Source organism: Ranitomeya variabilis, chromosome 1 (assembly GCF_051348905.1).
Source record: "Ranitomeya variabilis isolate aRanVar5 chromosome 1, aRanVar5.hap1, whole genome shotgun sequence".
Classification (NCBI taxonomy): Eukaryota; Metazoa; Chordata; class Amphibia; order Anura; family Dendrobatidae; genus Ranitomeya; species Ranitomeya variabilis.
The window spans coordinates 649,178,513-649,204,520 of record NC_135232.1 but is presented as its reverse complement, the minus strand read 5'-3'; the positions used below and the strand labels follow the sequence as shown (position 1 = coordinate 649,204,520).

The 26,008-nt window shown below is 43.6% G+C and overlaps 1 protein-coding gene and 1 long non-coding RNA gene across 5 annotated transcripts in view; one reads left to right on the top strand and one right to left on the bottom strand.

The window, feature by feature from the left end:
* The window catches only part of SMOC1 (SPARC related modular calcium binding 1), a 429,565-nt gene that overhangs the window by 117,089 nt on the left and 286,468 nt on the right, over positions 1-26,008 (bottom strand). For all 4 annotated transcript variants that reach the window (XM_077262377.1, XM_077262370.1, XM_077262364.1 and 1 more), the window contains exons 8-9: positions 1,427-1,619; positions 1,211-1,293 (exon numbers count right to left, since the gene is read on the bottom strand). In XM_077262377.1, coding sequence (XP_077118492.1) covers positions 1,211-1,293; positions 1,427-1,619 — 276 coding nt within the window. The remainder of the gene's footprint in view (positions 1-1,210; positions 1,294-1,426; positions 1,620-26,008) is intronic.
* Positions 16,306-22,473, top strand: LOC143774639 (uncharacterized). Its single transcript, XR_013215559.1, has 3 exons — positions 16,306-16,350; positions 17,484-17,577; positions 22,422-22,473. It is a non-coding gene; the product is annotated as an uncharacterized LOC143774639 (long non-coding RNA).

Sequence of the window (26,008 nt, the reverse complement as noted above, 5' to 3'; positions counted from 1 at the left end):
CATCTACGCAGACATCTGCTAGCGGCAAAGCTAAGAAGAAGAAAAAGAAGAAGACAGCAGTTGTTGATGAAGCAGAGAAAGCATATCTCAACATGACTGATGAGCAGCTCCTAAACCATTTAGTCTGGGAGTATGTACAAGAAGAAAGGCAGAAGGAGATGCGAGAATCGCAGGTATCTGACTCCCCTCCAAAGAACAAAGAGAAGCACGAAGAGTCCTCACCCGTGGAATGGCGAGCTTTAAGAGAGGGGGAAAGTAAGGAGGTTGCTTTCCCTGCTCCTTGCCTGGAACCACTTAGTCAGACAGCTGGGTTGTTGGGGGGAAGACTTTCTGCCCTGGACAGAGGGGACGAGGTGACTGCTGGGAAGAGAGAGGGGAGTGGTCAAAAAAGTGCGGGAGAGAGAGCGCACCAGAGAGAAAGCAGGCTGCAGCGCCGCGCTTCCCATGACAGCGTGCTCCCCGTGAGGGCACTAAGGCTGGAGTGAGAGTGGGGACTTGGAAACCTCCATAATCTGAGAAGACTCTTCCCCTGACAGTGCAGAGACAGTGACTCAGTGCAGCCCTGGTGACCGCAGTGACAAGCAAAGATCCCTGAGTGAGATAAGTAACTGCCCAGTGTGTGTGTGACATCGTTATTACAGAGAAGCTGCCAGGCTTACGGAGACTCCTGCAGCAGTGACGGAGAGACTGTGCTGTTTCCTGGTTCCAGTTTCACTTTGAGAAGAACAGGCTGCAGAGACTTAACCCCGGACTTTCCAGGAGACACAGAAAAGACCAGAATCTCAAGCCCTGCTGGTGACTGTATCCACGTTGGTAAAAGGACCCTCCAGTCAGGATCTCCCTGGGCTGATAAGTTACAAGGACACTCGTTAACCCTTTTGATCCCGCTTAACTGTTTACTGTTTTACTTGACTCTATTAACCCCGTTTACTCCCTGCGAGGAGAATTCTACCCCTGTTAATAAATCCCCTTCAACAGTTGGTCTGTCTGTTCCGTGGTGACATACTCAACCCTGCACCCTATTACATATATACACATTTACAAGAAAGTGCAGCTATACTTTAGTTAAAATGAAGTTCAAGGAGAACATTGGTTACCGCATGGTCATATATGTGTGCCGGCACAGAGAGACTACTCATACTTCCAAGCAGAGATTTCCCCAGAAGGGGGATTGTTATAGAGGATGCATCGAGCACAAAGGATTACAAACCTGGTAGCTCTCGGTCTTTAAAAGGATCCTCTGTGTCTGTATTTTTCCACCTTGCATCACTTTCACATACTGGAGTTTCATAACTGTAAAAAATATATATATATATATATATATATATATATATATATATATATATATATATATATATATACACACACACATATGTTAATTTTTGTTTCTCCTACATTTGTGGATGAGCATTAAAAAATAACTTACCGTGTTGACGTTCCAGGTAATGGGCGACCTGTGTCTACTAAAACACACCAGCAATAACCAGTGGACTGGTGACACTGTACTGGTTTGTAGAGCCCTCCCGGCGCACATTCGGGAATCACAATTCCCTCCCTTGGATTGTCCCTGGCTTCTTCCAGAGCACTTTGTCTCTCCTGATCACAGGAGTTCACTTTCTCTGCAAAGCAATTTAATATTCTTCATTTAGCAATTTATAATATTAATGACAAAGTCCAGCACTGCATGAAACCAATATCCTATACAAAAAATGAAGATTATCAATAATATAGAAATGGAAATCTGAAATAACAGACGATCCACCAGAATATTGCCAATGCCACCTACCGTAATATCATTAGAAATAATGATGACTCAAATATAATTCTTGTGATGGATGAAATATTAAAAGATCTCATTAACTCCAAATAAGATAAACATTTTGTATTGATTTTGTTTTTAATTATTTTTCCATAATAAGAACAATGTCATCTTGTCCTATTACTAATATTTTCTTCCTTTACCTCCCAGGTCTGAAATTTAAAAATCTGTCAGCAGGTTTTTGCTTTTTAACCTGAGAACACCATGATATAGTGGCATGGAGCCTGATTCCAAGGATGTGTCACTAGCTTGGCTGTTTGAGGTAATTTCAATACAAATCAGCAGGAGATTTTCACTGCAAGACAAGGTGCCTAGTGCAAAGCAGTCCAGCTAATCTGTGTAACTGTGCCCCCCCCCCCCCCAGTGATTGGCAACTTGACGAAAATGTACACACAAAGCTGCCAACCAGGGGTGTGGGCGGGGGTTATACACAGCTCAGCATTCTGAGCAAGCAGCCCAGTAAGTGACATATCCCTGGAATCAGGCTTTTTGTTCGTACATCATACATTCTAACAATATTCCAGCATATCATGTCTAACTTAACATAATGTTGCAAAAATACCGAAAGAATTGACATGCTGCAGATTTAAAAAAAACACTGCAGTGCTCAAATTCACTCAGGAAAATAAAACCAAGTGTGTGTAGGAGATTTCTGAAATCTCATAGGTTTGCTGGTACTGTAAAATGCAGTTTTTAACTTGCATAAAAAAATTGTGGAAAAAAACTGCTGCATGTGAACATAGTATTAATGTTCTCAAGTTCACTGAGCAAGTCAGCGCTACTGCAATATGCACCTTGGCTCTACTCATCCTCTGGAGGAGTTGTACTGCCTGTCCGTTTGTTCACCACTTATTGTAGACCAGGTTTGTGAGTGACAAATGTGACCTCTGGAAAAGTCAAGGCTGGTGGAATAGCAGTGTTTCCATCAGTACATTACATGTTAGGCTCTGGTCACAAGTCCATTCTTATGAACGGACAAATTAAATTAATTGCAAAAATAAATGTCATGAAATAGCAGCAAAGGGGTCCCATTGATTATTATGGGGTTCATCTCCGTTCTGTTATGTGTCCGTTTTTGGAATGGAAAAAAAAGTGCAGCATGCAGAACTTTTCCTTCCATTTTAAAAATTGGACACCAAAAGAAAACCAGATGGACCACATAGTAATCAGTGTGATACCTCTGCTTCTGTCAGCATCCATTATCAAGCAGATCAGTTTTGGACATGAATTCCGATTGTCCTAAAACGCAGCGTGCAAGCAATAATCTGCAGAACAGACCAACCAGAACCTGAAGTGCTAGGAATGTGAGAATTATTTCCCTAATGTATGTTTCGCCCATTTTCTTCAGTTATCTTCATCTTAACAGTCACGATGTCTCCTGATGAAGATGGGCGAAACGTACGTTGGGGCGCTTATTTGATGGGTCCACACTGAGATATTGAGCTAAGTTTGAGCCAAGTATGTCAGCTATATGTTATTAGGTTCTTTTAGCTGAGTTTGCAAATTCTCACTTGTAGTTATTATTTCTAAATATTTATCTATTGGGTTACATCTATTCTCTTCTTTAACTTGATGATATATTTTTCATATACATAGCCATAACATTGATACTTTTTTGATTCAACTATAGATTTATTAAAGGGACATACACATAGTCCATATCATTGTCTGCTATCATTATATAGATCTTGCATAACTGGCTATTGACATTTCAAAGATTATGATCTATTTATCTAGGTTCATGCAAATTTGACATGTGCACCGACCATATGTTTTCTATGATTTTCCTTGCTTAAAGTGAGTTTGTTCGTATTTTAGGTTTTTAATATACTTAATAAAAAATAGATTTTATTACATTTACTGGGACTAAACTGGCTTTTAATTCTTTTCTTGGCTGTTATACAGTACATTTCTAAAGAATGGGTTTCCCCTCACTTTTATGGATCCATATTAGGCTTTCTCTAGATTTTGTTCGTACTATTAGTCTTACAATTTGGGTTTATTCACCCTGTATAATGACACCAGTATATTTATTACACCATACTGTTAAATCACTGCTTATTACATCTGTACTGTCATATCACTGCATACATTGTCCTTGTATTATGATTCTGGGTTTATTATTATCCCTTAGCTATAATATCACTGCCGTCTTTAACACTTCACTGTGAACACCACTCTGCTTGTTACCCGTTTTTTGTGGCATCACTGTGTGCAATAACCTCTTTTTGTTTTGGGACATTCACTTTGGGCAACTAGTTATTATTTCTGTAGATATCACTGTATTAATTCGCCCTGACCTGTGATGTTACTATATGTTATTACTATATAGTGAAACATCAATGTGTGCATCATCTAAGTACTATGACCCAAGTGTAAATTTTATTGGCTCTGTTCAGCATTTTCTGTACAGGGCCACAAAAGTTGCCACCAAAGTTTTCAAAATTGCGCAGACTTTTGCATATTTTGTGTTAAAGGGACTCCGTCTGCAGGATTTAGCTTTGTAATCTGAGAGCAGCATGATGTATGGACAGAGGCTTTGATTCCAATGATGTGATATGTCATTTTATAATCTGCATGTTGCGGTTTCGATAAAATCAGTTTTTTTGCAGGAGATTATCATTAGAGGACTAGGTGCCTCATGCCTCCTAGTCCAATCCCACCCCATCACTAATTAGCAGCTTTCTTTCAATATACAGTGTACACAGAAATCTGCCAATCAGTTGTGTGGGCGGAGTTATATGGAGCTCAGCATTTGAGCTCTGCTAGATCTGCAGCAGAGAAAATGGTAATTTTATCAAAATGGCAGCAAGTAGACCAGAAAGTGGTGCATCACTGGAATCAGGGCCTCAGCCCCTACATGACGCGGCTCTCAGATTACAAAACAAAAACCCTCTGACAGATTTCCTCTAAGGTTTTATAGCTGTGGTTTACAAAAGCTATTTGACTAACATAACAGAAAAAATAAGTCATTACATTCGCTCACCAATCCTCCACCACTCCCATGCAGAGGCATCACTGGCCCTCTTTTAGTCTCCCATTGCTTCAAAGATGACAGTCGATATACATGACCACTGCATCCTAGGACTATCTGCTGCTGTCACATGCATGGTCAGAAAGCTATGGCATGGGAGTGGCAGAAAACTTGTAACCATAGCATTCTGCACACTAAGATTTCATTTTTCATTTCCTAATAAAGATGACCTGTCACCAAAAGTAGACAGATTTTGCTTGTATTTTATTTCTACTGCTCTGCTAAATATTGCCTTATTACTTTTAGCCAATATCCTAAATTTTATTGTGTTTTCCAAGGCGGCATTGCTCCCTTGGTGAAGAATACTCATGAATGGAATACTCCAGAGAGCAACAGGAATAAAATAAAAGCAAAAACTGGCCACTTTTGATCTGGTGACAAATCCTCTTTAAAGTCAATGGGAAAAATTATGTACCGCCCATTGCCGGTGTCCCTCCATTGTTCCCCTCCTCCCTGCATGCGGGGACACCAGCATACTCACTTCCCTGGCCGCGGCAGCGTCCTCACACTCCTCTCCCTCCTTCTCCTGTGCATTCTGCTCTGGCTTGCAGCGGCGCACCTAGTGCACGCATGCACTCCCCTGTTCTTAAATAGGCAGCGCGCACATGCAAAGATGCCCCCAGCCAATAGCTGGGAGGCATCTTGTATAAAAGGCCTGAGCAACCCCTATAGTTTGTTAGTAGTAGTAGTGTGTGTTCAACTGTATGTTGCCAGTCCCCCGTCCTTAGTCTAATACAGTTATTTCCCTATCCTGTACTGTCCCTGTAGTCCTGTGTAGTTTATATGATACCCTGAAGCCGCTCTGGCGGTACTCAAGCCCTGTGGCCATGTCTGCGGTACTTGAATCCTGTAGCTGTGGTACTTTGTACTGTCTGTAAGGTTCCAAATCCTTCCCGTTTGTGGTTTCGCTGCTGTGTTCTCGACCAGTGAACTCGACCCCTGGGATCGGCAGCTGCACTACCGTGATCTCCCTAGGAGTGGCACCTGCTGACTATCTGCAGCTCAAGCCTAACTCCACCATCAGGAGCTCCAGTAAACACCAGTTAGCTGCTTAACTACACCCCTCTTAGCCAAGCCCAGCCCCGTGACACAGTGGGTGCACAAACCACATGCGCCACCGGTAAGCACGACCAATTAGCAACAAGCACTTGCACTTTCTGGAGCAGAAATTGACATAGTGCAGATTTCAAAATCTAAACAGCTGTAGGTCAATTTCCATGTGGAATAATTCAGCAGCATGTGTTTGATTTTTACTAAAATCTCCTCCACGTGTCTGGTATTGCAATAATCTGTACCTTCTCCATATGCAAGTTTGCACTGAAAATCCAAAGCATTTCAGTCTCAGGTGAACTAAGTAGTAAAACCCAGGAACTTGTGCCTCTCAGTTAGCCCAATAATTTATCTGCCACTTAAGAGCTTGCATGTAAACATTGGATTCTCTGTGTAAGATTTGACATTAGGGTTTTAGAATTTCGTGTTATGTCTTTTTTTTTACATCAATAGCGAAAATGTGATATTAAAAATTGCATGTGAAAACTGTTAAAGGGAATCTGTCATTAGGATAAACCCTTCTAAGCCGTCTATATGGGCATGTAGGTCATAGAAAGTTAAATAAAATGTTACCTTGATATCTAAGATCTGATGTCTTATTCCAGAGAAATCCATGTTTTTTTTCTTAATATGTAAATGAGCTGTTAAGATATATGGTCCTGACATAGATCTGCCTGAGAATCTGCCTCCAGAGCTTAAAAGGGGAGTGTTACTAGTGTGAGACATATAATGACTGACAGTCTGGTCTCCTGATCTACATGTCTCACACTGGTAATGCCGCCTTTCTTTTAAAATAAGTTCTGGAGGCAGATTCTCAGAGAGATCTATGTGCGGCCCATAGATCTTAACAGAGCATTTACATATTAAGAAAAACATGATTATCTCTGGAATAAGTCAGATCGCAGATATCAAGGTATCATTTTATTCAGGTTCCTATGACCTGGATGCCCATATAGATGGCTTAGGGTTGATCCTACTGACAGATTCCCTTTAAGAAAAGTGTTCTTCACGGCTAACCAAAAAACAGTTTTTGCTCTTTTGTTTATAGTTCTGAATCTTTTTAAGTTTACATGAAAAAATCATTATATTGGTTTACGGTTTCCTACATTGCATTTTATATCTTAGATGCAATCTCTATTAAAAATCTATATTTTGATTTTGCTGCAATTGTAAAAAGCTGACAGTGTTTGCTCTATAGAGATGCCGAGGAGTGCCATTCCTTATCAAGCTGTATACATGAAGTAGGGCACTTGTCTATAGCATCTAATGGGCCATGTGTGAGAATATCAGCTCTGTACCTTACATGACGGCAGGACAGCAGCGCTCTATAATGGCCATACACTTCTCCGTTCTGCTCGACAAGCAGCTGTACAGTTCTGCTAGGTTTTGGCTGTATGACAGATAGGCATAGCCCCAGAAAGCCTCTCCGGCGTACTGGCTGCCAGTCCAAGTCTTGGCGTCATTATTGTAACTGGAGAAAGCTTCTGCTGCTCAGACAGAATTAATTAGTTATGAGACCAAGGGAACGTATTTCGAGTGACATGTCCCCTTATCCATAAAAGGAGAAGGCAGGTGAGTTATGAGAGGACAAAGTTGCTTGGATATGATCCAGGTAGATTTCAAGCCAACTTACACACATTACTCAAGTGGTATGGCAGTACAGCATACCTGTATTCTATACAATCAGTATATTTACTTATAACAGCGACCGTCTATTCATACTATAACACAACCCTGCATTATGCTACAAACACTACCGTACTGCCTAAAAAAGGCAAAAGACTCTTAATAAAACGCCATTATTCACCGCCATTAAATATTTATCTTTGCTCCATCAGATGGAATGTCCTATGAGATCGCAGTTGGACGACGCAGTGCGGAGCTGGAGAAACATTTTGGAGATTTATGCTAAGTAAGTAAATATTGATGTAATATTTCTATAGGTCGCAGAAGAGAATACAGTAACTATCTTTACCATACAAGCTAGACTTTAAAATTGCTTCAGGGAAGAAGTAAACTTATTGGACATGGCAAACCAAAGTTGTTGTTTTTTTTCTTTTTTAAACACCAACGTGTAACCTATGGACCCTTTATGACTCGTTGAAGAAAGGCTAACAAACGCTCTGCTCTCACAGAATGATCATTAATATGATCATGGATTTTAAAACTGGCTTAAGAATCATCGCAGTCAACTAAGAAACATTTTACACTTCCATGGGTTGACTGCCAGCCTGTTTAGATGGGACGATAGTCGGGAAAGGGCATACTTACAAATATTTGTTCCCCAATTATTAGCTCATCTAAATGGGCCATTAGTGTGCTACAGCAGACTTATGCATTGCCCTATTAATGTCAACATGAATATGAGCCAGTGGGTCCCTAGATGAATGCAGTAGTGGTGTTACACACCAGTCCCGGCTCTGCTCCCTTCACCCAGATCCACTGAACTTTGTTGTGTTCCGCGTCAGGCTTTGCAGGTTACCCGTCCTGTGGCAACATCCTCCTAGGACTTTTAAGGCACCAAGACACAAACCTATGTCTTACTATTGAGACTTTAGTGTTTGGTGTGCTCCATCTCTGATCCTGCATACCTACTGCTCAGCGGGCTAACCCTCATTTTGCCATCTCTGCATTCATTCACCCTTGCTTTATTTCACCGCACTTCTGGTCAAGAGTCTCCTGCATGTTCTAAGTCTTTGTTTCCTGTGTTCCTGTGTACCTAGGTAGGGCCCATGTGCCCACCGGACCTTGGGCTTGGAGGATAATAATAATCTTTATTTTTTTATATAGCGCTAACATATTCCGCAGCGCTTTACAGTTTTGCACCCATTATCATCACTGTCCCCGATGGGGCTCACAATCTAAATTCCCTATCAGTATGTCTTTGGAATGTGGGAGGAAACCAGAAAACCTGGAGGAAACCCACACAAATACGGGGAGAACATACAAACTCCTTGCAGATGTTGTCCAAGGTGGGATTAGAACCCAGGACTCCAGTGCTGCAAGGCTGCAGTGCTATCCAACTAAGCATCATGTTTTCAATAAATGATCCCCGCTTTTATTCCATGGCCTAAAATAGTTGAAAATTGCATAAACCTACTTAAAAGAAAAAAACGATTTACGTATCATAATTCCTTTAAATTCCCCTGTTCTCTCCAGATGAAGTTGATAATGCTAACAATATCGCACATGTTGCAAAAAAAAAAGCCCCAAAAACCTCTTCTATGCAAACACATGTAATGCATTAGGTCATACTTGCTGCATGAAGAGTTTATATGAATGCTCAATCTTTACCTGGCTTGCAAGACAGTCTTGAGACAGATTGACAGGCTGAAGGTTGTAAATAAATAGGCTTTTTCTCTCTCTCTTTTTCTCCTTCGCCATAAGGCGGGCGTTCACAAATGACCCTTACAGATGTGACCTATGCCACTGCTATATATTATTACAGCATTGCACAAACTTTCCATGGCCTTTCATAAATAGCCATTGAAAGCGTCATTAAAATGTGGCATTTCAGTGTTTGGAAGCGGAGGACATAACCCTTGGAGCACCAGGGGAAAGCTTCTAAAGCTCCATATTTAAAAAGGTTTATGTTATAAGCTTGGGTTGCCTATAAACACAAGTGCATGAGTTATAACTCGAGACTTGTCCTGCACACCTAAAACAAATGGTGTGCACTTCAGGACTCGGAATAAAGAAAAAAAGTTTCCTACAGATGTGCCTATCCATATATATAACCCAGTGTGTGCTTAATCCCGCAAAGAGCCCAGAGATATTATTATGCACAAATACACTGTGCTGTCACTATATTACTCACGGCAGACTTTCCGCAGATGTGCGTTAGTGCGGCTGTGTTTTATAATGGTACAATTCCTCTTTCACTGTTGGACAGTATAATTAGTCTTGCTGGCTCTTTCTAAATCAGGAATCTGTTGCATAAAATCAATATTCGCTTCTCAGAATATTATTCTCTGGAACAATCTATTTTACCTTAAGACCCACAGCGAATATTTCAATTTATACCCATTATGAAAAATCTAATTAAAGGAAATCTGTCACTCCAAAAATCGTATATGAGCTAAGGCCACCGGCATCAGGGGCTTATCTACAGCATTCTGTAATGCTGTAGATAAGCCCCCGATGTATCCTGAAAGGTAAGAAAAACAGATTATATTAAACTTACCCAGTGGCGTTCCCGGTTCGTTTAGGGTCCGATGGATGTCCTCTTCTTGTCTTCCTGCCGCAGCTCCGGCTCAGGCGTAATTTGTCTGCCCTGTTGAGGGCAGCAGAAAAGTACGGCAGTGCACAGGCGCTGGGCCTCTCTGACCTTTCCCGGTGCCTCCCGTCCCGCTGTCTCCCGGCTGCACCTGCTTCCGGGGTCGTTCATTACCTTCCGCCAGTATTCACTGCACTCGGCAGTCTTCGGCTTTTTCCGGCAGTGTTTGTGCGGTGACGTCACTGTGTAGGGGATGTGAAATGTTTGTTGTTCCCTCTTCTCCCCATCTCCTTTAAGTGTGTATAACGTTTGTTATTAATCTGTTTATACGCGGTGGTACTGCTACACATAAAGTGTATTACCACCGCGTACAAGAGCATTGCTATACCTTCTGTATATTGCTCTGTATATTTATATAATGCCATTGATTGCTATGCACTTGCACATATAGTTTATAGGGAAAGTTTGTCCCCGGGAACAGTAAAGTGTTAGGGGCGTAGTGTCCATAGTTGGCCACTAGAGGGGGCACTATAGTATATAGTTAGAGCAGGAGGGGCACGGTGGGAATCAGATAGAGAGAGCTTCCTGCTTTAGTTCAGTCAGGGCTTGGGCGCCCGTGCAGCTCACTATGCTGCCTAGCCATGAGTCACTGTGCCCTGCATCGTTAAAGGAAGGGGCCCAGCATAGCATACATAGTACTGAAGGATTCCTCTAGGAGGAAAGGAGTATGGTAGCGCTGTGGACACATCTAAAGGAATCTGTCCCCACAGAGAGAGAGAGAGAAAGAAGTTTGTTCAGCCAGGCAGCACAAGCAAGATGTGGCAGATCTCTGCCTGGGCGGCAGTTCTTAGAAGCGGGTCGAAGTGGTGTAGGACTGCCCCATGTGAGGCAAGAATTCCGGATGGAACAGATTCTGCGGGAACTGGAAGATACGGCTGAGCATAGAGAAAGAAAGGACAGAGAAGGGATAGATAGAAAGGAAGAAATCAACTGTGATAATTGAAGTGCCTGTATTTGAACAAGCTGTGCTGAGTAAACGAGTTAACATTAAAGTTAAGCCGGAGTGTGTCTCCTTTATTGCGGAACCGTCTTTGAGGGATACATCCCCGTACTGGTCAAGTCTAGATGGTGCAGAGAGCCAGCTACAAGGTACTGCAACAGAGAGATGTGATTCTATGCGGGAAGGGGTCCAGGGAGTGATACAGGGATTGCTGTCGGCCATGGCTACCTCCCTGGCTCCCCCTTAATACAACCGCACGAACACTGCCGGAAAAAGTCAATGACTGCCAAGGGCAATGAATACTGCCGGAAGGTAATGAGTGGCTCCGGAAGCAAATGCAGTTGGAAGACAGTGGGACGGGAAGACTCGCCGCTGGACAGGTAAGTATAATTATAATGTTTATTAATTGTATGCTTTCATTTACAGGCCGTCCCTGGACCCGAACTGTAACACAGGTTTCCCATGGAAACCCGTCTTCGGGACCTTATGACCATAGTGTTCGGTACCGGACTCGAACTTTACAGTTTGGGTTTGCCCATCCCTATTAGGAAGTTATAATGGTTAAAAAAATTGACCAGCAAAATTTAGAAAACCATTTTTTTGGGACTGCATGATGGGTCTTTATGATAAAAAATACCCCAAAATGACCGAAAAGTGACACCATTCAAAAAACTGCACCCATTAAGGTGCTCAAAACCACATTCAAGAAGTTTATTAACCCTTAAGGTGCTTCACAGGAATTAATGAAATGTGGGAGGAAAAAATTAACATTTCACTTTTTTTCACAAAAATTTTACTTTAGACCCAAATTTCTTTATTTTTACGAAGAAAACAGGAGAAAATTAACCCCAAAATTTGTTGTGCAATTTCTCCTGAAAACGCCAATACTCCATCTATGGTGGAAAAATACTGTTTGGGTGCGCAACAGGGCTTGGAAAGGAAGGAGCGAAGTTTAACTTTTTCAACGCAAAATTGGCTGGAATCAAAATCGGATGTCATGTCACTTTTGGGGAGCCCCTGATAAGCCTAAACAGTGGAAGCACCCCGACAAGTGACCCCATTTTAGAAACTAGACCCCTCAAGGAACTTATCTAGATGAGTGGTGAGCACCTTTCTGCTTCACAGAAATTTATAAAGTTGAGCTGTGAAAACAGAAATCACATTTTTTTCCCCAAAAATGTTCTTTTAGCCCAAATTTTTTATTTTCACAAGGGTAACAGGAGAAAATGAACCCCAAAATTTGTTGTGAAATTTCTTCTAAGTACACCGATACTCCATATGTAGGGGAAAAATACTGTTTGGGTGTACGGAAGTGAAAGACTTCTGAACTTTTTGGGTTTGACTTTTTGAACTCAAAATTGGCTGGAATCATTAGACATGTTGTGCTTGGAGCACCCTTGATGTGCCTAAACGGTGGAAACCCCCCACAAGTGGTGCCATTTTGGAAACTAGACCCCTCAAGGAATGTATCTAGATTTGTGATGAACATCTTGAACCCTTGGGTTCTTCACAGAAGTTTGTAACATTAAACTGTGAAAATAAAAAAAAACAAATTTTTCCCACAAAAATATAATTTTAACCCCATTTTTTTTTTACAAAGGTAACAAGAAAAACTGCACCATACAAATTGTTGCGAAATTTCTCCTGAGTATGCTGATACCCCATATGTGGGGGAAAACTACTGCTTGAGTGCACGGCTGGGCTCAGAAAGGAAGGAGCGATCTTTTGAAATGTACACTGTGATGGAATTGTGTATGCGTGTCATGTCATGTTTGGAGATCCCCTGGTGTGCCTAAACAGTGGAAAATCCCCACAAGTGACCCCATTTTGGAAATTAGACCCCTCAAGGAATGTATTTAGATGTGTGGTGAGCACGAAAATGAGAAAAACATTTTTTTCCCACAAAACTGTTGTTTTAACCCACAATTTTTTCATTTTCACAAGGATAGCAGGAGAAAATGGACCCCAAAATTTGTTGAGCAATTTCTCCTGAGCACAGTCCAAAGCTCAGAAGGGATGAAGCACCATATTGGAGCTCAGATTTTGCCGGAATGATGTGAGGGTGCCATGTCACATTGGCAAAGCCCCTGAGGTGTCAGAACAGCAGACACCCCCCATATATTACCTTACTTTACAAACTACATTCCCCAATGAATTCATTTAGGGGTGCAGTGATCATATTGACACCACATGTGCCTCACAGAATTTTATATTATTTGGCGCTGAAGAAAGAATAATTATATTTTGACCACTAAAATGTTGTTTTAGCCCCAAGTTTTACATTTTCTAAGGGATAATAGGAAAAAATTGATCTGTTTGTTGTAAAAACTACTGAGTGTGCCAATACCCTAGATGTAAATGGGAAATACAGTACTTTTCAGGCACAGTGTAACGCTCAGAAGGGAAGGCACGCCATACTGTAGTGCAGATTTTACTGTTATGGTTTGTGGGTGCCATGATACACTGGGAGAACCCCTGAGATGCCAAAACAGCAGAACTCATCATAAGTGGCCCCATTTTACAAATTGCACCTCTTGATGAATTAATGTAGTGTTGCAGTGATCATATTGACACCACAGGTGTATCACATAATTTTGTACTATAGGGCAATGAAGGAAAAATAATTACATTTTTACCACAAACATTTTTGTTTTAGTCCCCGAATTTTACATTTTCAGAAAGAGAAATGGGTAAAAAAATGCACCAAAAATTGTCACACAATTTCTGCTGAATGTAGAAAAACCCCATATGTGGATGTACAGTACTGCTTAGCCATATGGCGAGACTCGGGAGGGTCAGAGCACTATTTGCCACCTGGAGTCCACATTGTCCTAGAATAGTTTGCGGACTCCATATACAGAGCCCCTAATCGCTAGAAGAGCAGAATCACCTCTCAAGTGGCACAATTTTGGAAATTATACCTCTTTGGGAATTTATCTACAGCTAGTGACAATTTTGACTCCATGGGTGTTTTCCAGAAACAAGAAGCAGAGGATGTTACTGAGTGAACTGCAAACTGCCATTATAGTGCCCAGTACATTGTAGTGACCAGTACGTTAAGCCCAGCTCATGCTTCTGAAGACACGCACCTGTAAATTAGGCGGGCTATCATAAATACAGAATTGCCAAACCCTCGAACACTAAATGTGGTTTATGCACACTGTGGGACTCAGAAGGGAAGGGGGGCATTTGGATTTGTGACCGCATAATTCGCTGGATTTCTTTCCGGGGCGAGGAACCATATCGCTTTTCCAGAGTTTTTGTACTACCAATAACATGGAAGCCCACTATATTTCCATTGACAGATGTCAGAACTGAGTGGAGACTTGCTAATTTTGTGGATTGAGTTGAAACTTTTATTGGGAACATTTTACATAAAGTTTGGGATCACATTTTTCCAGCGCTCTACGCTGAGCACTTACTTTGGTGTTTCCATCTATATCTCCGAGTGATGACATTCAGATGAAACCTATGAGGGATCCATTTACTATAATGAGGTAGCAGAGTTACTCTGGACTCTGTCTGGCCTCTTTTCAGCATTGTTTTTCTTTTCAGAAGTCCAAAACTGTGGCCTACCGCACTTTTATGCACGCCTAAAATGACGGACACCGCTGGATCACAGGCCAAACAGCGTCCACAGTTCCTCCATCTGCCTCCTTATAGGGAATCTTCCGCCAGGGGTTTCATCTGAATCACGTATCTCAGAGATTTACATGGAAACCCTGGTGTAAGCGCTCAGTATAGGATAAATGTTTGTTTGCCGAGCCTTACTGCAATCTTTGGGGAGGCAGAATGGTAAAAAATCAACAGCTGGTTTTATTCATTTTATACGCTGTTCCTCGTGCTGTATAAGTAACTAGGTGACTTTATTCTTTGAGTCGATGCGATTCCAGCGATACCAGGTTAATGTCAGTTTTTTATGTTTGGCTGCTATCACACACTAAAAAACACTTTTTATTGCAAGAGCAATATTTTGAGAGCTATAATTTTTACATATTTCTGCTGACAGTCATGTTATGGCTTGTTTCTTGCAGGATGAGTTGACGTTTTTATTGGTACCAATATCATCACATATCGGTTTTTTTAATTGCTTTCTATTCAGATTTTTGGGAGGCAGAATGAACAAAAACCACCAATTCAGGTTTTTTTTTTCTTTTAAAATTTTTTATGACATTCCGCGTGCGGTAAAATTGGTAAGGCAGCTTTATTCTTTGGGTCAGTACAATTACAGCGATACCACATCTATATAGTTTTAGGTTTTTGTGCTTTAACACAATAAAAACCTTTTTATAGAAAAAATTATTTTTGCATCTCTTCATTCGGAGAGCTATAACTTTCTTATTTTTCTGCTGATGGAGCTGTATGCCAGATTGCTTTTTGCAGGACAAGATGACGTTTTCAGTTATTCCATTTTTATTTACATTCATCATTTTTATCGCGTTTTATTTTACTTTTTATTCGACGATATGATGAAAAGCATAATTTTTTGCACCTTTTTTTTTTTTTTACGGTGCTCAACTAGTAGGACAGTTTTTTATGGGGTGGGTTGTCCCGGACACGGCTATGCCAGACGTGTACATTAAATTCACATTAAATTAAAGACTAATTTGCAAAATTATTTATTTTAACATTTCATTGGTCTCCTAATCTTTTAAAGTGATCACTATGACAGATCATAAATCAAGTTAGAAGAGCACCCTGAAGAGGGGAGATAAGGGTTAGAGACCCTGATATGAGCTCACTAACTGGTTTAAAGGTACCTTCACACGAAACGACTTTACAACGAGAACGACAACGATCCGTGACGTTGCAGCATCCTGGATAGCGATATCGTTTTGTTTGACACGCAGCAGCGATCTGGATCCTGCTGTGATATCGCTGGTCGTTGAATAAAGTTCAGAACTTTATTTGGTCGTCAGACCGGCGTGTATCGTCAGGTTTGACACCAAAAGCAACGATACCAGCGATGTTTTACGCTGGTAACCAGGGTAAATATCAGGTTACTAAGCGCAGGGCCGCGCTTAGTAACCCGATGTTTACCCTGGTTACCAGCGTAAAAGTAAAAATAACAAACAGTACATGCTCACCTGCACGTCCCCTGCCGTCCGCTTCCTGCTCTGATTGAGCGTCGTAAAGTGAAAGTGAAAGTACAGCACAGCGGTGACGTCACCGCTCTGCTGTTAGGGCCGGCACTCAGTCAGTGCAGGAAGCGGAAGCCGGGGGACGCGAATGTAAGTATGTACTGTTTGTTATTTTTACTTTTACGCTGGTAACCAGGGTAAACATCGGGTTACTAAGCGCGGCCCTGCGCTTAGCAACCCGATGTTTACCCTGGTTACCCGGGGACCTCGGCATCGTTGGTCGCTGGAGAGCGGTCTGTGTGACAGCTCTCCAGCGACCAAACAGCGACGCTGCAGCGATCGGCATCGTTGTCGCTATCGCTGCAGCGTCGCTTCGTGTGAAGGTACCTTAACTCTTTACTCATCATGCAGTCTGCTATGTGTTGTGCAGGGGCGAACATACCGCCGATGCAGCTGCATGGGCCCGGAGGTGGAGGGGGGTCCGGCCTGTTTCTCCGGCCCCAAGGTGCCCATGGCCAGATTGCCTTCATGTGCGGCGGGCGTATAGGAGAAAATGGCACAATTCATTCTGATGCTATTGGGGACTTACAATTTATTAGGGAGGCGATGGGGTAAGGTGCTTAGGACCCTATATAATGAATTAAAAGTTGGGAGAAGTCGCTGTCAGGGACTTGCAAAAGGATTAGGAGGTGGCGGAGGATGTTCAGTACCTGATAGCATCATAATTAATTTGGGGGTGGGCGAAGGCGCTATGAAGGACTTCTAATGTATGGGGGGCACAGGACAGGGACTAAGGCTATCTGCACACGTTCAGGATTTGCAGGAGAATATTCTGCTGTATGTCCTAATGTGTTGGGAGGAAGAACGCTGCTTAAAATACATTTAATTATTTACAACGTTTTTGACATGCCTTTGTTGCTTATTTTTCCCAACTCATTAGTACAGGTGAAATAAATGGCAAGAATTGATATTATGTGGATTTTAATCCCCTGCAAATCTGCTACGAAAAAATATGCAGCGTGTGCATGAGACTTCAGGGATCTCTCATTCACTTTGCTTGTACTGTAAAACCTTGCACATTTTCCGAGTGCACACAGCCTTAAAGTTAATTGGGGAGAGTCGCAGAGACTGAATAACTTATATTTATTGGGTGGTGGAGATTATAGTTAATGGGGTGCACAGTGCTGCTTATCACTTTATATTTTTAATGGGGAGGTACATATCTGTATTCAGGGGGGGAGACCCATGTATCTATGCAATGTATGTGACCTTGTTATTTTCAGGGCTGCAATGATCATTGTAACAAGACAAGTCGTGGCTGGTAGATGTCGACATGCAGCTCTGACCAGATGGAGAAGAAATGAAGAGATGTCAGCGGTAAGTTCCTGGATGTAAATATTATGTATCTGTTCTGTATGACTTGAAGTAATTGCAGCGCCCCAGAGTCCTGGTCGTTGCAGTACTGTGGCTCCGCCGCTAAGGGGGGCTATGGTACGTCTGATGGCACTGAAGGAGTTCATCTGACCAGGTATCACATACACCAATACATTTCACAGTCGGGCCTCCAGGGGGAGCTAAGGGTGCTATTTATTAGGCCACTCCTCACCGTGTGGGTAAACTGGGGGTCAGGCAGGAAGTTAGTTCAGAAAGCTGACTGGGTTGGAACCAGGCAACACCTTGTGGCAGAGGGTGTTGTGGGGAAGATTCGGTAGGGTCCCTGTCAGGTTTGGGACCCTGACAGGCCTGGCAACAAGAAAGAACGTCACGGGACCGTGCCTGCTCAGCATAGCGGCGGTGCCCTAGTGCCCTAAGAAAGGATCAGAAGCGAGATATATTGTGCTGTGTGAGAAACTAGATCAAAGCAAGAAGGAGATTACCAGTAGGAGTCGTGCTGTAAGATCGAGGCAACATCCTACTGAGGCGCACAACCGGCGGCCGGAACGCCGAGGAAGTATTCATATATCTAGCTCCAGGCAATACTTCAAACCAACGGCAGGACAGTCAGTCACAGGCGGGCTGTCTCACCTAAATCACCTATGCAGACTTGGGGGGCAACCTGTGGAGAGGGGCGACTCTAGGGTCCCGGAAGAGCTCCGAGCCTACCCGTCATACGGGTGCGTCCCAACCATAACACCGGGAGGGACGGAGGATTAGCAGAAAATCATCTAATCGAGTTGTTGTGAGGGAACACGAGAAACAGACACAACAGTTGTGGGGACTATCCCGTAAGCACAGCAGGGGAGGACCACAACACATAGCGCAAGCAGGAAGGCACAGATTTCCACCTGCAAAGGGAACTCTGGAGGTGCCATCGGACCGGCCGGACTTGCGCAGCCTGGTGAACCGTATTCCGGACTGAGGACCCAGAGACCTTCAGTAAAGAGGTAAAGAGACTGCAACCTGGTGTCCTCGTTATTTACTGCACCGCACCACCACCACCATCCACATCTATCATTCACTGTACGCCTCTCAGCAGGGTCACGGACCGGGCCTAGCCACCGTGACAACCCCAGAGCAGAGACTCAGAGGCCCGGTACCGGGTACCCCTCGGCCCTGCGGCAGTGGGGGCGCTACAACTTGGCGTCACGAACAGGATCTACTTAAGCCTGAAGAATCAGGTCATGTGTGCCTTGGAACTGTGATTTACTGTGTTTGGACTGTACTTTATTGCAAAGACGGTGCCGCGCCATTTACCGCCAAAATCCGCCGCCATTACAGCGCTGAGGAGAGCGCAGGAGAAGAAGAGGGGCGTGGAGTGGGCGTAGACAAGCTGGAGAGCGCGAACGACAATGGCCGCCCAGTCTAAATATTTCTGCACCGTGAGGACGTGTCCGTCAGCAGCCGAGATCCGCCTCCTGATTCTCAATGGTGGGCGGAAACAGAGAAAACGAAACCGCCCACGAAGGAGAGAGCGGGAAAAGGACCAGGAAGTGGCCCACGTGGAGGACGCCATGGCCAGCAGCTCCGAACCCGAAAGTGGGGTTGAAGCGGAAGTCTCCCCCAACTACCCGGATGAACGTAACAGCCAGTTCTCCGCGGACAGCACCGAACTCCTGCAGGTCGAGATGGAGAGCTTGCTCGACCAGCTCCTTCAGTTGAACGTGAAGGCCCAGGCTCCGCACCAGGCGGCGCCGGACAGCAGTTTTCCAGCATCGGATCTTATACTGCTGCCGAGGTCCTCGCCGACACCGCCAGAGGGGCCCGCCGCGGAGGAAGAGCCTGCATCGGTTGGTGAGTCCGTCGACCCTGTCCCGCCAGCCGAGGGCCTGCTAGTAGGCCCCGTTGCGGCACCCCCTCTCCCTGGAACCCATAGACTTCAGCGCCTGTTGCCATGGGAGGATCCCACGGGTATGGAACACCGCCTGGAAGCCCCGCTTAGACCCACTGCTCTGTTGTGTGAAGTCCGCGCAGAGCGCACAGTGTGCCGCTGGGTGAACCCAGGATCTAACCTCATGGGGTTCCCCGGGGTGAAGACCCAAGAGGGGGAGATGGTACAGGCCCTAAGCTGGGAGGAATACCAGGTTCAGCTAGAGCGGCAGTGGGGGAAGCAACGGAAAGAATACCAGGCCGGGCTAGAGGCCTACCACCAGAAAGATTTGGCGGTCAAGGATCGGGCCCGCAAGGACCCCACCGCTCACCAGGCCCCGCGCAGGCAGGGCGTTATCACCACCTTCAAGCTCCGCGGAGGCTGGGGCTTCATTAAAGAGCCGGGCCTGTATGCAGAAGTGTTTGTTAACCGGAGGGATGTCGAGTCTCACTTGAGGGAGGGTCACCCGGACCGGGACCTCTACCCAGGGGATGAAGTGACCTACACCCGGCACTTTGGAGAGAAGGGATGGTTCGCTTTAAATGTCTGCAAGCGGAAGTCGATGGAACCCCCGACTAAGGTGCCAGAGAAGCTGGCCCCCGTGGCCAAGGTGCCCCCTTGTGGTCGGCCTACGATCACCACTGAGACCACCGTGGTCACCCCAACATGCACCATTGTAAAGACCACGACTCGCAGCATTATGACCCCCACCGCTGTCGTGGCCAAGGAAGCACCTCCTCAGGTGACCGGTGTTCCTGCTGCCCCAGAATTGAAGACTGTGAGTACACAGACCCCCAGATGGGACAACAGATCCCCTTATGCAGTACCGGGCGGTTCGCAATACCCAAAGGGGTTGCCTCCGCCGGTGCTGCCTCCTGAATGGTTCAAATAAATGTCTTAATCTTCTGAACATGTAAATAGTTCTTCAAACTGTTTGTTTTCTGCTATGTTGCTGCTAAAACCCGTCCAGGGTTAACTCTTAAAGGGATCCCTTTGTTGACCCGGGATCCCTATTGCTCTTTGTTTGTTTTTCTACTTTTTGCTCCGTTACTAAGAAACTGCTGAATCATGAACAATGCATGATACAAACTCCTTGTACATAGTTGCACCTTCTTAAAGGTGCTCTCTACTGGTTTTATATAAAAGACGGACTCTTTGCGAAGATACGGTTATTGGAACTTGTACCGGAGTCCTTACGGTGTACGGACTGGTAGCTGAAGAAGCTGCGCTACCTCATAAAGACTTGGTCCCCTCTTAAAGGGGATGTTTACCTGTGCACTTATGAGTAGTACTGTCTTAAAACAGTAAAGTGATAATGATGTTCAGCTATGTCTTTCTTATACACCGGAGACCAGAACTGTGCACAGTATTCTAAGTGTGGTCGCACTAGTGACTTGTATAGAGGTAAAATTATGTTCTCCTCATGAGCATCTATGCCTCTTTTAATGCATCACACGTGAGGATGTTACCTTTAGTAGCCATTCAAACCCATTTGGGTCGACTTCTGTGCATGTTATCAGGACAAAATCACCAGGGTATGTGAACTTTTGATCAGCATCATTTGGATGTTTTGGGTTGTCATTATGATTTAAAAAGAGAAAACACAATAGTTTGAGAACAAATGGCTTCACCCAACCACTAACCATGAGTGGAGAAGAAGGTTTGGTGTTATCATTCATATTCTCTGAAAAAAGGCCAAGAATGCAAAAATTCTTCCGGGGTATGTAAACTTTTGAGCACAACTGTAGATATAGTCGCCATAATATGGGGGGTGCAGACATATTTTTTGCACAAGGGCCCCAAGCTGTCAGAGTCCGCTCCTGGTGCTGTGATATAGAGAGACTGATAAAATCAAATGCTGCAAAAGTTTTAATAAAACCCTATTAAATCCATGTATATAAAGTTTAAAAAAAGCCACCAAATGTGTCAATATCCTTTAAGTCCCACTTTCCCCCTCTCTGTCTACCTCTTTCAATTTTTCTAAATTAACATACATTGGTAAATTAATATTCAGCATGAGATTTTGCTTTTATCTGTGGAAAACCACTTGAGTCCAGACTACAGTCTATACTTAGCCAATTTAACCACACAATGAGTAGAGAAGGACTGTCAGCCGTGCTGTAATTCTTAGTATTAGAGCTTATTCAGAAGTCCATTTTTTTACTTCTATCCATGTACCGAATATAACTTGGACCTAATATAGTCTATGGGGCTTCATGTCCAATTTTTTGTCGTGACTGAGTGTTCTGACCAAAATCGAGTAGACATGTCCAATATTGACATCATCAGTGATGGACCAAAATCGCAATGCAAGTTTATGAATCAGTGAAAAAAAAATCAGACAGCACTCGGATGCCATCAAATCTGCACAACAGCATACTGGTTGTCAATTTTGTTGTATGCCCAGTATGAGCATATAAAAGTGACAAGTTGATAACAGAGTGCACTGTCAGTGCATGTTGTAAGCAGAAACCAGCCCCGCCCTGAAACAGACATCACTTTTGGGAAAGGGGCTGTTCTGTGGTCGCTGCGTTCTCTCCTTACAATGCGCACGGATTCTCGTTACTTCTCATCAGAGGCAGCGAGGGAGCGCATGATCACTGTGCATTAAAAATAACATTGCACAGTGACAAGATTCTACTGAGCAGATGTTGGAATTGAGAACTGACACATTCTCAGTAGAGCATGGACTAGCCGAGCCCCTGAAACAGACATCACGAATGACGCTTGGTTTCCCATACTAAAAGAAATGATGAAGATGAATGCTATAGTGCGGCGAGAGTGCTTGATGTGAGAAAGCCAAATGTCTTGATGGTTCAGATAGGTGATGGGCACAATATATCGGTGTGCTTTCTTTTGGGAAGCTTGAGTTGTCATTAAACTAATAATAGGGAGCTTTGGGTGTCCCTACTAGGAGAAAGGAGGACTGGTTATGGCTCGCAATAATTTCTCACAACTGAAGGTGCTTCTTAAAGGTAAGAAAGGATGGGGACCACTGATATAGAGGATGGGTAGTTAATAAAAGCAGTCCATGTAGTAAGTGCCCAAATGCAGCAGAAAAACTTCCATATGAAAGATAACGCCCATCACCTAATAAACATATTTCTGTTATTACGTTCCCCTGAATGGATTTGTAACATGCTAAATAGTTCTGAGGAAAGTATGAAATGTAAGGATCCTATGTTCAATTTCTACTTCATTTCCTTGAATTAATCTCACTAGTGTCTCTGGTGGGTTCAGTGACACTACTTAAGTCATTTATTTTCTATTTCTCTCTCCCTGTCACTCCAGCAGAAGGGAGAGTGGGAGAAACACCAAATTCTTTCACAGTCATCTATCAAACCCTGCCAAGAGACCCGCATTTATTTTTACAACCACATACAGTTTTAGCGCCAATGGCTACATGTAGTTTGTGTGTGTGTTTGGGGGGGGGGGGGGTGATTCCTCTCCCACAATCTTGTATACTTTGCACCTTTTCATGAAGTAGATTAGCGGCTTTCTAAGGGAATATTATTTATGGCTTAGTAGCTGTCGGTCTTTGTAAGCTGAAGCTAAACTTACTGCACTTTCTCCATTCTTGTAGCTGAGACTTGTGAAATGATGAAGCTTAGAAAAATGGTTCTTATTGTGCCCTTTAATAAATGGCTGACTGAACATAACCCAGACATTATAGACAGATCTGGGGTTAGCTGCTTCTTCAATTAAAAGAGGTTGTCCACCCCTTGAGAAAATTTTTGATAAGCACTGCAGTTTGCAGAATCCTAATGGTGTGTAACATACACACCAGTAGGATTTGGCTACATTTGCTGGACCAGTGAAGACACATATAGAGAGAAGAGAATGAAAGTGTAATCAGCCCAAGACTGCAACTAAGCAAATTGCATACTTGCAATCACATGACGAGAGCTGAACCTAGACACCAAAGCACAGTGTGTACATTTCACATCATAAGGTGTCAGCAAGCATATCAGTGCCGAAAATTACCCCAGGGGTGGACAACCTCTTAAATTCTCAAAGCAATTTGTCATGAGAATATTGGCATAGCCTACCGGGGGTGCAGATCCAGGCATGGCAACTGCACAAGTTCATAGTCCTGGTAGGCGTATGTTAAAGCAAACCTGTCACCAGGTTAGGCCAATATGAGGTAAGACCACCATCTTTCAGGGATGATTATATATATATATATATATATATATATATATATATATATATATATATAATTATAGAATGCTGTATAAGCCTCCATCCTGACCTGTAAGAGAAGAAAAATAACTTTTATTATACTCACCTGCGGAGCTGTCCGGTCAGAGGGGTGTCGCTCTACTTGGTCCGGCACCTCCCATCTTCTTGCAATGTTGTCCTCCTTCTTGGTTCGTGCGAATGATGCATCCCTGCATCATCCACAGCAGTCTACTCAGCTTGGCGATCCTGCGCAGGCGTACTTCTCTGCCCTGTTGAGGGCAGAGCAAAGCACTGCAGTGCACAGGCGCCAAGGCTCTCTGACCTTTCTTGATGCCAGCGCACTGCAGTACTTTGCTCTGCCCTCAACAGAACAGAGAAGTACGCCAGCACAGGAGCGCAATGCCAAGGAGACTTCTGTGAATGACACAGGGATGAGTCATCCACACAAAGAAGGAGAACAGCATTGCAAGAAGATGGGAGGTGCCGGACCAAGTAGAGCAACACCCCTTGAACTGGACAGCCTCTCAGGTTAGGTTGGGGGCTTATTTACAGCATTATAGAATGCGGTATATCAGCCCTGAAAGGTGGTGGCCACAACTCATATTGGCCAAACCTGGGGACAGGTTCCATTTAAGAGCATAGCAGCACCACATACAGCGGGTGCAACAAATATTGAACACTCATCAATTGTCTATGTAAATCAATTTCTAAAGGTGCTTCTAACATGAAATTCTCATCAGAATTTGATAACAGCCCATCCAATCAACACAGGCAAAGAATTCAAACCATAGATGTTCATAAATTAAGACATTTGTAATAATGAGAAATAACATAGAGAAAAAGTATTGAACACATGATGAAAGAAAGGTGCCAAAAGCCGTGGAAAGTCTTATTGCTGAAATCAATTAGTAATTAGAAAGCAATCCTGACACTTAATGAATAATAATATCAGCTGGTTCAACTGATGGCCTATAAAAAGATATCTCATTACCAAGGTGCCTGTTACAAGTGTATCATGTCCTCCTGGGAGACTTGTGGTTAGGCGATCATTACGTATTGTGTAATCACAGGTCTCCCATTTATCCTGTGTGTTTTGTTCCTCCTATTAAACGGGCTTTGTTTACTTTTTGCGCTGAAGAGGTTAACGACTCTTTGTATGCTGGTTAAAGACATGCAGCTCCATGTCACAGCTGCTACTGACATGCACATTTTCTTTCTCTTTAAAACCTGGCCAGACCTTCTCATTCCTGCTTGTGAAAGTTTACTTTTAGAACAGCCAGGGAGCCCTGATATAGAGAAGACGGGCACCATGACAAGATAGAGGGTGGGAGTGAGTGGGTTAACATAAAGGTCAACAAGGGTGCAGAACTATAATGTGGCCAATGGGGTGGTGCCAAGGGATGTGTTTGGTTAGGGCGTTGCAAAATGTGGGGATGGGTCATAGGACCTTACTAAGGTGTGGGGGGAGCAATTTACCTCCTCTTTGCTCCGGTCAGTGAGACACAGCCGCCGCCCTCCCCTAATGTATGTGTTATTAGGATGGTATAAAGATATAAAGAAATAATAAGGTATAATAAGGATGAGTAAATTGGTATTGTGTTTATATCCATTTGTCACAGCAGTGGGGAATAGGTCTGGGTCAGAGGCTCTTCAAGTGTATGTCCTTTGCATAAAGGGCAGTTTGGAGTATAGTAATGGCGGTTACATGCTAATTTAGTGGCGGGCGTAGGTCCTAGACAGCCAAGGATATTAACCTTAACATTGTCTGGGTGGTGTCAATACTCTTACTCCTTGGGCTGATGTGGTGCGGCCAGGAAAATGGTTATTGGTAGTGGGGTTTGCCTCTGGCCTAGATCTATTAACCGGTATGTAAATGTAATAAAGGCTTACTGCATTTATTTGTTGTGGGGTCGCCATTTGTTGCTGGCATCCCTGTTTGGTTATGCACATATTTAATAAAAGGCTGCTGTGGCCATTTAATCCAAGTCGCAAGCAGTCATGTGTCTTATTTCCGCATGTGGTGGGCTAATGTTTATGGTTGGAAGGTATAATGAGGAGGAACAAATCCGTCTTAACTTGTCATGGCTTGCTGGAGTTGGTGTGCTGAAGTTGGAGTTCGTAGTTGCTGCTGGAGATTGTTATATGCTGTTTTGGGGTGTATGCTTTCTCCGTTACCCTATTCCCATTTGTTTGGACATTCCTATCCTTCCCTTTATTCCGCGCTACTCTTGGTGAGTGGTTTTGTTTTCCCTGTTTGTCTTACATGTTTATACACGAACATGTCTGTCCCAGACCTCCTGGAAAAGGGGACAGGTTAGG